We start from the raw sequence: 13,095 nt of genomic DNA on the forward strand, positions 1-13,095 counted from the left end.
TCTTTCTTGCCATTAAATTTGTTGTATTCCTTTTGTCATTCAAACTGAAGCTGTACTACTTTGCATACCAAACCCATAACATATGCTGTACTGTTCATTATACAGTATTTCCTTTAACCTTAATAAATCATTGTGTATGTAGCCAGCCAGGTGATGAAAGACATGCTGCTTATTGGTAGTGTACCTTTAAGGATAGACATTGCCCTAAAGTGAGAGGCCCTAATAATGATACACTTCCGGTATTTCATTTGAGATTAAATTGTATAACATTTTTGGGAAGATTTGTTAAATGGAATTGAGCTCAAATCAATTTCTATCCATAAAACTGAATTCTCCTATTGGCTGCAGCTTGTCACAAGTAGACCCAGCAATCATAATAATAAAAAAAATATATATACTATGATTGCAGGGTATACACATTCGGTATCCTGCGTTGTTCAAAATAACCATACCCACCACAATTTTTATTTACGTTACTCATGCTGTTGCTGATCCTGCTGACAAGAGTCTGAGGACTGACTGATAGAAAATAAACAACAATGGACAACAGAGGCTACAAAGGAAAGCAGTGATTTGTTTGGTGTTTTAGGCTGAGAAGAGAAGATGGAACAGAACAGCTAATGTGACAATAACAACACACCTTTTTATTCTCTTACAGGTCATCTGACTAAAGTCAGTGCCAATTTTAACAATTTTGAAAAAAACATGCTGGGTTGTATATCACATCAACTGACAAACTGGTGACAAGTTTCAAGTAACAAATTAATTATTTTCATATGAGTGTCTTGTGATTAATGTATTCATGATGACATTTAGATGGGCATTTCTTTAACCAGGGGTAAAATAAAGCAAATATTATAAGGTTTTACAAGGAGTTAAAATAGGCTATCCAAGCAAGCCCCTCAGTTTGGCAGGTGTGTTGAGGCAAATTATGCATCTAATTCAGCATTGACAAAGCTGAAATCTAGCCGTAACTTTGCATATTACAGTAAAGGTTACAACAAGTGTTGGAGTATTACATGATAAAAAATTAGAAGCATGCTTAATCTTTTCAAGCTAAAATAATCCTGAATCCATTTGTCGCAACTGTATCTGTTACCGCCACTGTTGTGGATATTAGATTCTGCTGAGATTAGTCTAACATATGACATAACTAGAGTAAATTAGAAACATATCTTATAGAGAGAAGCAGTGATGATATATTTGGTCAAGCAGGCAGAGGAGAAAAGATGGAACAACCAATGTGGCACTGAAAAAACACGTACACTCATACAAGTAATCTTAACTGAGTTTAAAGACAAAGACAAAAACATGACATGCAGGTTTGTTGTAGTTATCATCACTTTATCAAGTAACAAATACATTCATATCAGATGAGTGTTTGGTAAATATTTTTAGGGTGACAATAAGACGAATAGATTTCCTGAACCAGGGGTAGAACAGAGCATATATGATAGGGTTTAAAGTGGAGTTAAAATACGCTAACCACCAAAACACCTCAAAAAGTTTCTCAGGTGTTCTGTAGCCAATTTGAGGCACTATCATTATGTTGACAAAGAACGGCATCCAGCAGAAGATAAACACACCCACCACTATACCTAGTGTCTTGGCTGCTTTTCTCTCTGAGCGCTTTGACACTGTGGCCTTCTCCCCTCCTTTCCCCAATCCATAGCTGGCGTCCTCTATCCTTTTGGCATGCACCTTAGCTACGTGGTAGATCTCAGCATACAAACCCACCATTATAGAAACAGGAACAAAAAAAGCAATGATTGTGTTCAAGATCCCCCACAGATCATTGAAAATTACAGTACAGCCACCCAGACATTTGACAGACTCCAGAATGTCCTCTATTCCTGCCACATAAGTCTTGGAGTAAAGGAGGCCATAGGTGTACAGAGCTGCTATTCCCCAGCTGGCTGAGATCATGATCCAGGCCACAGGCATGGTGATGCGGGCTGAGTAGAGCATAGGATTGCAGACCGCCTCATGGCGATCGATGGCAATAGAGACCAGGTGGCAGATGGAGACAGAGGTAAAGAACATGTCAATACATGAGTGGATGAAACAGAAAGTTTCACCATAGAACCAGCAGCCTTGTATAGTCCTTACCATGCTGAAGGGCATAACGATTGTCCCTACCAACAGGTCAGTCACGGCTAGTGACATCACCATCATGTTAGTTGGACTGTGCAGCTTTTTGAAGTGGGCGATGGAGATGATGACCACAGAGTTACCCAGGATGGTGACCAGGATCCCCGTCAGGAACACCAGGTAGAGAGTTACCTGAGCCCCAGAACTGAACCCTGACCTGGGGCAGGACAGGTTAGAGGCCGGGTAGCACCACTGGTCCTCAGGGCGGTCCATGGCAATACATATCTGAAAAGTAAACACTTCAAATTATTTGAAATGAACACACACAAATGCATATCTATTTAAACAATGCACAAATAAATACATATTTAATTTCTATTAGTCAAAACTATCATGCAGAAACTTTATGATACCATCATTCAAAACTCAATAACATTAATAATTACAATAGATGAAGACAAAATATGAGACATAGTATAAACACAACAAAGTGGCAATGTTCACAAACAAGTAATCACTCTAACATACAGGAAGTCCAAGACTGTTCTCAGTTGAAATATTCGTGTGTGGATGAAAGTGAGGTTGAGGTGAGAGAAATGAACATTGGCTTTTATATTCTTTATATCCCTAAAGCTACACCCTCTACTTGCTTCACCAATCACATGAAGACACATTAATGACGTGTTTTATTGTTTATTAATAATTTGGATATTCAAGTGTGAATGTGGATGACAAAAGTCATCTTGCAGTATTTGATTACAAATTAAAATTAAATTAAAAACAAGTCAAAACAATAGGTAAAAGCTATTGTTTTGTTCCAGGTTTGAGGACAGATTAATTATTAATTAATTAATTATTTGTTTGTGTGTGTTGGGGTGGGGATATAGTTTGGGATATTTTGACTTGAGTTAAAGGCAAGGAATGTATGATTTGCCAAAATAGCAATTTTGGCTTGAGTTTGAAAAGTAACCACCCCCAAACTTCCCTCCCTCTCCCTTCAACTCCAACTACTGGCATGAATGTATGGGCAGAGTGTGCACAGTGTGTTACCATCAGGATGTGAAGTGTATTTCAGCAAATATGACATAAAATGTTTCTCAAAAACATTACCTACCCTACCTCTAACAGAAGGAAATCACTGGAACGAGCTGGTTGCTAAAACAGAAATGCAATACGACCAAGAACCATTGTGGCTTTGGCTTGCTTCACACTAAGGAGCTGGGGGAGGAGGCTTGCTTCATGAGCATGTGCCATAGAAACTGACAGTCTTTAAACAGATATGCTTGGTCTTAATATGTTTTATGATTACTGAACAATAGGTAAATGGACTACACAAACCTACACACGAGTACATATAGTGGAGGTGTGCAAACAAAACAGAGCCAGACAGTACAAAATTGATGAAAACAGGACAATAGGCACAGTAAAGAATATTATCTAGTGGACATTTCCCAATTTCTAATCAAACTAAAATGTTCATCAAATAATACATTTGTGGGAAAACCTTGTCGGTTAGCCACCACCACAGGGAGCTGTTTGAACAATATGTTAGTCATGTTGGTAGCTACCCTAGTTGGTTTGCTAACTTAGGTGGTTTTAATTTTTTATGTTGTGCGCATTATAGTAAATATAGATTTGTTGGTAAATAGTTTCACCATCAGGCTCTTAAAGAAAAAACTATGACTGGGTGTTTGGATTGCCTGATTCATCAGCTAATAAGCAGGTGCAAGATGTCTTGCAGTGCAGTGGATAGGATTAACCCTATTATGTGAAAAATTAATCCTCAATCTATCGCAACTCCACCTGTTACCTCATGTTGTTTTGGACAGAATACTGTTGAGATGAGTCTACAATCTGACAGATAGATGGACTTAATGAGCCAGAAAGGTTGTAGAAAGTCGCTGTGATAAAGGTGTTTGGTGTTTCAGACCACAGAGAAATTTATACATGAATCAGTTACCGTCATTTGCACAAACACATTTATACTCACAGTTAATCTGACCTGCTAATTGAGAATCTCTTTCAATGAGAGCAGCAATCTCAAAGCAGTGATCAGATTGATGTTTTAGGCTGAGAAGAAAATATGAAACGGAACAGCTACTGTGACAATAACAAAACACCTTTTTATTCTTTTACAGGTAATCTGACTGAAGTCAGTTACAGTTTTAACAATACTGAAAAAACATCAGCAGACAAGTTTCAAGTAACAAATTAATTATTTTCATGAGTTTCTTGTGATTAATATATTCATGATGACATTTAGATGGACATTTACTTAACCATGGGTAAAATAAAACAAATATTATAAGGTTTTACAAGGAGTTAAAGAAGGCTATCCAAGCAAACCCTTCAGTTTGTCAGGTGTGTTGAGGGAAATTATGCGTCTAATAGATCATTGACAAAGCTGACATAGCAGTAATTTTGTTGATTAAAGGTTACCAAAGGTTTTGGAGTATTATATTATAAAAGATTAGAAGCATGCAACAACTAATGTGGCACTGAAAAAACATGTTTATACTCATACAAGTAATCTTAACTGAGTGAAAAGACAAAGACAAAAATACAACACGCAGGTTTGTTGAAGTTATCATCACCTCATCAAGTATCAAACACATTCATATCACATGAGTGTCTGGTAAATATTTTTAGGGTGACAATAAGACGAATAGATTTCCTGAACCAGGGGTAGAACAGAGCATATATGATAGGGTTTAAAGTAGAGTTAAAATACGCTAACCAGCAAAACACCACAAAAAGTCTCTCAGGTGTGATAAAGCCAATTTGATGTGCTATCATTATGTTGACAAAGAATGGCATCCAGCAGAAGATGAACACACTCACCACTATACCCAGCGTCTTGGCTGCTTTGCGCTCCGAGCGTTTCGACACTGCGCCCTTTCCCACTTCCTGGTTAGCCCTCCTTCCAACTCTGTGGATAACATCTTCTATCCTCCTGGCATGTTTCTTAGCTACGTGGTAGATCTCAGTATACAAACCCACCATGACACACACAGGGAAAAAGAAAACTATGATTGTGCTTATGGTCCCCCACAAGGTGTTGAAAACTATCATGCATTCACCATGACATTTTACAGAATCCAGGAAGTCTTCTAATCCTGTCATGTAAGCCTTAGAGTAGAGGAGTCCATAGGTGTACAGAGCTGCTATTACCCAGCTGGCTGAGATCATGATCCAGGCCACAGGCATGGTGATGTGGGCTGAGTAGAGCATAGGATTGCAGATCGCTTCATGGCGGTCGATAGAAATGGACACCAGGTGGTAGATGGAGACATAAGACAGGAACATGTCAAAGCTGGAGTGCAGGAGGCAGAAAGAGTCACCATAGTACCAGCAGCCCTGTACAGTCCTCATCATGCTGAAGGGCATCACAGTTAAACCTAGTAACAGGTCAGCCAGAGCTAGAGACATCACCATCATGTTGGTTGGACTGTGGAGCTGCTTGAAGTGGGCGATGGAGATGATGACCACAGAGTTACCCAGGATGGTGACCAGGATGCCCACCAGGAACACCAGGTAGAGAGTTACCTGAGCCCCAGAACTGAACACTAATCTGGGGCAGGACAAGTTAGAGGTTGGGTAGCACCACTGGTCCTCAGAACTGGCCATGGCCAAGAGAAAACTCTAAAGACTTTAAATCACGTGAAAAATACATACACACATCTATAATAGTAACAGCAACAAAACTTTAGTACAGTCAAAAGTCAATACCAACATCCCGAACAGTCCATACAATAATCAACATTGTAGATTACAGTAAACATATGACAAAGGTACACACGCTAGGCACTTACAAATGAAAGACCACTAGTCCTCAGGGTTGTCCATGACCACCTGTGAAATAAAGACTTCAAAAGAGTTGACACAAAAAGTACAATACATCTATTTAAAACATGCCATTCTCATTAGTCCAAAATATATTATTGTACATACATATATGATCACTTTATAAACATTATGATTTACTGTAATAATGCAATAATTGTACAAACAGACATACCAAACAAATAAGTCCCATAGAATCAGTTGATGGATGCATGAAAAATAAAGAGTGAAGAGAACAATTGATTTTATGTCCTTGATCTCACTATAGGTACAACCCCCTTCTGCGTTTACTGCGCTCACCATAGGCCATAATGTTAATGTAGGGGGTGTGTTTGTGTGTGTGTGTGTGTTGGTGTGTTCTAAGCATTTCTAGCAACATTTGTGCCTAAAATAACACACAATTCCTTTGTAAGATATTTATTGACAGGAAATTCATTTACAATGGACATGATAGGGAGACATATGGACATGATAGGGAGACATATGGCATATGGACATGCTAGGGAGACATATGGTATATGGATATGATAGGGAGACATATGGTATATGGATATGATAGGGAGACATATGGTATATGGATATGATAGGGAGACTTATGGACAGGATAGGGAAACATATGGACATGATAGGGAGACATATGGACATGACAGGGAGACATATGGTATATGGACATGATAGGGAGACTTATGGACATGATAGGGAGACATATGGACATGACAGGGAAACATATGGCATTTGGACATGAGAAGGAGACATATGGACATGATAGGGAGACATATGGACATGATAGGGAGACATATGGTATATGGACATGATAGGGAGACTTATGGACATGATAGGGAGACATATGGACATGACAGGGAAACATATGGCATTTGGACATGAGAAGGAGACATATGGACATGATAGGGAGACTTATGGACATGATAGGGAGACATATGGACATGACAGGGAAACATATGGAATTTGGACATGAGAAGGAGACATATGGACATGATAGGGAGACTTATGGACATGATAGGGTGATATATAGACATGATAGGGAGACATATGGCAAACGGACATGATAGGGAGACTTATGGACATGATAGGGAGACATATGGACATGACAGGGAAACATATGGCATTTGGACATGAGAAGGAGACATATGGACATGATAGGGAGACTTAAGGACATGATAGGGAGATATATAGACATGATAGGGAGACATATGGTATTTGGACATGAGAAGGAGACATGTTTGCAAGTGTGAAGCACAGGAACGGTTTGTAAGAACAGTATTCTTCTTGAGATCTAGGGTTAGCCTGTTGGTGGTACTTGGTTTGGTATCACCAGAAAGCTGAGCGTGTGTATGTACAGTATGTGGAGTTGGCTGAAAAATGTAAGCATCACAAATAAACTACTTTCAGTATTGAACTTGCGTGAAAAAACATAGCAACTCTTTGTAGGTTAATCTGATCTGTAGATACAGATATCCAATCTCTAAACACCCCTAGAAACAGAGTCCCTGTTTTGACTAAATGCATTTGAGCTTGCAATTAGAAAGCGTGCTTGCATGGAATTTTTTTCCCCACCAAATAAATCCAGTCATTTGGATGATATATTATGCCTTCAGGGCTTTCATACAATACATCTCTATGATAAATCTTATGGTAAGACAAAATGGCATGTGTAAAATTGTGTTCATAGGATTCAGATTTGAATCAAGACACAATACTCTTTGAGGTCTCAACTCAAGAAACATTGTAAAGAGATGTTTTTACACACACACACACACACACACACACACACACACACAAACATACACAAATGTAAACACACACACTCTTTTTCTCTCATGCACACACAAACATGCATCTCTATGCAACTCATTAACAAACAGTGTACAGCATGTGATTCATTTGGCCTAATATGACTGGACGGGAACCAAGAATTCAGTAGAGGGGTGTGCCTCCAGGAATATCTAAAACATAAATGTTATTGGTCTCAACCCTCTTCATAATTTTCTCATCCACATATCAGATAAATAAGATGATCAGATGACGTTGGTCTTTCATTTGTAAGTGCCTTTCATGTTTACCTTTGTCATATGTATACTGTAATCTATAATGTTGATTATTGTATTGACTGTTCGGGATGTTGGTATTGACTTTTGACTGTACTGAATTTTTGTTGCTGTTACTATTATAGATGTGTGTATGTATTTTTCACGTGGTTTAAAGTCTTTAGAGTTTTGTCTTGGCCATGGCCAGTTTTGAAGACCAGTGGTGCTACCCAGCCTCTAACTTGTCCTGCCCCAGGTCAGGGTTCAGTTCTGGGGCTCAGGTAGCTCTCTACCTGGTGTTCCTGGTGGGCATCATGGTCACCATCCTGGGCAACTTTGTAGTCATCACCTCCATCGCCCATTTCAAGCAGCTCCACAGTCCAACTAACATGATGGTGATGTCTTTAGCTCTGGCTGACCTGTTACTTGGTTTAACTGTGATGCCCTTCAGTATGATGAGGACTGTACAGGGCTGCTGGTACTATGGCGACTCTTTCTGTCTCCTGCACTCCAGCTTTGACATGTTTCTCTCAACTGTCTCCATCTTCCACCTGGTCTCCATTGCCATCGATCGCCATGAAGCGATCTGCAACCCTATGCTCTACTCAGCCCGCATCACCATGCCTGTGGCCTGGATCATGATCTCAGCCAGCTGGGTAATAGCAGCTCTGTACTCCTCCTGCCTGCTCTACTCCAAGGCTAACATGGCTGGACGAGAGGACTTCCTGGAGTCTATTAAATGTCTGGGGGGTTGTTACTTATTGTTTAACTCTCTGTGGGGGACTCTGAACTCAATCATAACGTTCTTCTTCCCTGTATGCATCATGGTGGGTTTGTATACTGAGATCTTCCAGGTAGCTAAGAAGCATGCCAGGAGGATTGAAGATGGCAGTCATGGAGTGGGGGTAAATCTTAACCAGGGAAGGGAGAGGGGGGGAGTGTCGAAGCGCTCAGAGCGAAAAGCAGCCAAGACACTAGGTATAGTGGTGAGTGTGTTTATATTCTGCTGGATGCCATTTTTTGTTGACTCCCTTATAGATCCCTACATTGGCTTTGCTACACCTGGGAAACTGTTTGAGATGTTTGTTTGGTTTGGTTACTTTAACTCCACTTTAAACCCTATAATATATGCCCTATTCTACCCCTGGTTCAGGAAATGCATTCATCTCATTGTCACCTTGAAGATATTAATGAGACATTCATCTGACATGAATGTGTTTGGTCATTAGTTAGGTGTATGTTGGCCATCGTGTCTTCTGGTTTTGTAACCTCAACAACCCTGCATGTCATGTTATCTGTCTTTCTCGCTAAAGAAGATGTATTATACCTCAGCCAAATAACCTGTGTCGATAATACAGTAAAATAGAAGTGTGTGTCCTTTCAGCCTGAGTCACCAAGCTAAATCCTCACTAAGTCTGCTTGATTATTTTCCTCTTCTACAGTCCTCCCTCCTGCCTCTCCTCAGAGAGCCAAGGAGGCTCCTGTTTCACATGTTGGCTAAGCATGCTGCTCTTATCCACTGTAATACTGTAAGACGTCTTGTTACCTTTGACCTCCTCAGCTACTACAGTTAAACGTAAATAAAGCCTTTTAACAGTCTGTCATAGTAGTATCATACATATTTGTACAACATTTCTGAATAAATAATAAATCAACTACTTGACTAAATGTATCATTGGATTAGTTAGAATATGTTCTTCCCTGGTTGTAATAGAAGCTGACTTTCAGCAGTTGAACAACACACCCCCAAATATTAATAATAACCATGAATTCACGTGAATCACACAAATAAATAAAAATCTGTTCAGGAGTTTTACAGTTAGCTTGTAAGGCCCTGTATTGCATATAATGACATCCTTAAAAACAACTAGCCCAGTAATTGCACCCCTCTTGAGGTGATGTCAAGGCACTACATTGTCAAACATTAAAACCTCCAACTAACAGGTGTGTGCAGGGATGGACTGGGACATAGACTTGTGCCCTAGCGTGTCACTGGAATGCCCCTCTTTTACTGTCCTGTGTATAACCTAAACTGCACCATCTCAACCCTCCAACTATCGCACAACATATACAGCCGTGGCCAAAAGTATTGGGAGCGACATACATTTTGTGTTTGCAAAGCGTGCTAGGCCTTGGCATAAAATGACTGCTAATATAATATCATCAGCACAGGGGAAAGTGTGAACTAGTTCTAGCCAGGTGAAATCACTCTATCATTCTGATTGGATTTTAGGAGCAGATAGACTGCTGTAAAAGAGGGGACTTTGTGATTGAAAATGTTCGCCCCAAAAAAGCTTTAAAAATATGAAATGAGCCTTATTGTATTCCAGTATTCTATAGAAACATGTGAAAACATTTTCTTCAAATATTGAACCAGCAAACTTTGCAAAACATAACATTTGTCATTGCCAAAACTTATGGCCACGACTGTACTGTACACACCATACTGCCATCTAGTTACATGATGGTACACTAATGTATAGGTATTTCCAGGTAAAGTTATGTGTGTGTTCTGTTCCATCTATTTATCCTTTTGGCCAGAGATGCCAAGCTAAATCCTCACTACATCTGGTTACTGGTTAATATATCTGAACACTTTTCCTCTAAATCTAAAAACTGTCCACTTCCGTTACTTTAGCATTGGCTGGGGTGTCAGCTTTCTGGACAGTAGATATTCATCTGAAATGGCATCTGGACAAAATGTGAATAGAGGAAGATAAGGGAATCGCAACGGTACAGTCAAAAAATGTAGGACATGTTTTGGCCCTTATCTCAAAAATCAGTGAGTTGCATGTCTTAATGTTGGACAATATTGTGCTAAGACATCACCTCAAGAATACAGGGCTGGTTGTTTTTAGGATGTCAAATGTGTTAAGCGGGGGATTATAAGCTAATTATGATGCTCCACATTATTTTATAGATAGGGAAAAGTGCCTTTGATGCAGTCAGTGAGTAAGATTTCAGTGACATGCACACATTTCTGGAATGATCGATATTGCAGTGCCTGTGATGAAGTTTTTGAATCTACATTTCTCTAATCACAATTAAAAGTAAATAATTGTTAACCTCCAAATCATTTAGTTACTTATGCACCTTATAAAAGTCATGAATGAGTTTCTCATTCTTTTAACAAATTGCCAATACTCTGGTACATTCATACACATTATTTTGTAGCCTACAATTGTCTGCTATTTCGTCCATAATATCATGTCATGTTGATCCAAATGTATCATAAAGGTTCTCTGTTAAATTGTCTTACTATATTTAGCTCATTACAAAGTCATTAAATGCATGGTTGAGCCAGCTGTCATAATTGCAGCCCTAATTCACCATACAGTGCGTACAGTTCTGATTAAGGGGTAATTTTTGGTTTCATAATTTTCTAGTAGTATTTTCTAGTAGTATTTTCTAGTATTTTCTAGTAGTAAAGTATTTGGGGCAAAATTCCTAGGGCAGACAGTATATGTCAACACATAATTGTAGGTAAGTTCAACTGTGTGATATGCAGTGTAAGATAGACTGTCAGTCAAAAGATTATACTTTTCTTTCACAATATTGTTACATTTAATTGCAGCAGCACAGCAGAAAGGTTTTAGGAAGTCTTGATAAGCAGCAGGCTTAGCCAATATGTGCTACGGTAAAATATACTCTTTTGCTCTCTGAAGGTGGGGAAGAATGGAGGACATAAGAGGAGGTATAGGCTGTAATTAATTAGAAGTAGTGAGAATGTGGCTTGGTGTTTCAGGCCAAGGGGAGAAAAAAATAGAAAAGCCATTTTGTTTAGTTATAATACCAGCAGACACGCTGGCCTAAAAAAACTCCAGATCAATGACCAAACACGTTCATATCAGATGAGTGTCTTATGAATATCTTCAGGGTGAGAGTTAGATGAACACATTTCCTGAACCAGGGGTAGAATAGGGCATAGATTATAGGGTTTAGAGTGGAGTTAAAGTAACCAAACCAAACAAAAACCTCAAACAGTTTCCCAGGTGTGGCAAAGCCAATGTAGGGATCTATAAGGGAGTCAACAAAGAATGGCATCCAGCAGAATATAAACACACTCACCACTATACCTAGTGTCTTGGCTGCTTTTCGCTCTGAGCGCTTCGACACTCCCCCCCTCTCCCTTCCCTGGTTAAGATTTACCCCCACTCCATGACTGCCATCTTCTATCCTCCTGGCATGCTTCTTAGCTACCTGGAAGATCTCAGTATACAAACCCACCATGATGCATACAGGGAAGAAAAAAACTATGATTGAGTTTAGTGTCCCCCACAGAGAGTTAAACAATAAGTAACAACCACCCAGACATTTAATAGACTCCAGGAAGTCCTCTAGTCCAGTCATGTTAGCCTTGGAGTAGAGCAGGCAGGAGGAGTACAGAGCTGCTATTACCCAGCTGGCTGAGATCATGATCCAGGCCACAGGCATGGTGATGCGGGCTGAGTAGAGCATAGGATTGCAGATCGCTTCATGGCGATCGATGGCAATGGAGACCAGGTGGAAGATGGAGACAGAAGAGAGAAACATGTCAAAGCTGGAGTGGAGGAGGCAGAAACTGTTGCCATAGTACCAGCAGCCCTGTACAGTCCTCATCATGCTGAAGGGCATCACAGTTAAACCTAGTAACAGGTCAGCCAGAGCTAGAGACATCACCATCATGTTAGTTGGACTGTGGAGCTGCTTGAAATGGGCGATGGAGATGATGACTACAAAGTTACCCAGGATGGTGACCATGATGCCCACCAAAAACACCAGGTAGAGAGCTACCTGAGCCCCAGAACTGAACACTAATCTGGGGCAGGACAGGTTAGAGGCTGGGTAGCACCACTGGTCCTCAGGGCGGTCCATGGCCAGAGACACAGTATCTGGAAACTAAAGGATTTAAATTATTTGATACATGCACATAAATGCACATATATTGAAACTTTGCAGAATAAAACATACACCATTCCTTGTAAGCAATACACTACAAACCGTATAACATAAGCAATTATTCAAATGACCTTTAACAGCATATTGTCAATTTACATACTTAGCAAATACACTCACACACCACAGGCCGTTAGACATTCAAGATACTGTGATCAATTGATTGTGTGGATTAAGTGAA

The 13,095-nt window shown here is 39.7% G+C and overlaps 4 protein-coding genes across 4 annotated transcripts; 1 reads left to right on the forward strand and 3 right to left on the reverse strand.

Moving 5' to 3' along the window:
- Window positions 1–1,347: 1,347 nt before the first annotated feature.
- LOC146287041 (trace amine-associated receptor 13c-like) lies at window positions 1,348–2,364 on the reverse strand. The gene has a single exon (XM_084700257.1). It carries the CDS (start codon window positions 2,362–2,364, stop codon window positions 1,348–1,350), a length of 1,017 nt encoding a protein of 338 aa, XP_084556383.1.
- Window positions 2,365–4,689: 2,325 nt separating this feature from the next.
- On the reverse strand, window positions 4,690–5,718 carry LOC146287042 (trace amine-associated receptor 13c-like). The gene has a single exon (XM_084700258.1). The coding sequence runs from the start codon at window positions 5,716–5,718 to the stop codon at window positions 4,690–4,692; it is 1,029 nt and encodes a 342-aa protein (XP_084556384.1).
- Window positions 5,719–8,179: 2,461 nt separating this feature from the next.
- Window positions 8,180–9,208, forward strand: LOC146287043 (trace amine-associated receptor 13c-like). Its single transcript, XM_084700259.1, has one exon. The coding sequence runs from the start codon at window positions 8,180–8,182 to the stop codon at window positions 9,206–9,208; it is 1,029 nt and encodes a 342-aa protein (XP_084556385.1).
- A 2,596-nt stretch (window positions 9,209–11,804) lies between these two features.
- On the reverse strand, window positions 11,805–12,833 carry LOC146287044 (trace amine-associated receptor 13c-like). The gene has a single exon (XM_084700263.1). The coding sequence runs from the start codon at window positions 12,831–12,833 to the stop codon at window positions 11,805–11,807; it is 1,029 nt and encodes a 342-aa protein (XP_084556389.1).
- Between the last annotated feature and the right edge of the window lie 262 nt (window positions 12,834–13,095).

Source organism: Hypomesus nipponensis, chromosome 6 (assembly GCF_054491055.1).
Source record: "Hypomesus nipponensis isolate SF chromosome 6, ASM5449105v1, whole genome shotgun sequence".
Classification (NCBI taxonomy): domain Eukaryota; kingdom Metazoa; phylum Chordata; class Actinopteri; order Osmeriformes; family Osmeridae; genus Hypomesus; species Hypomesus nipponensis.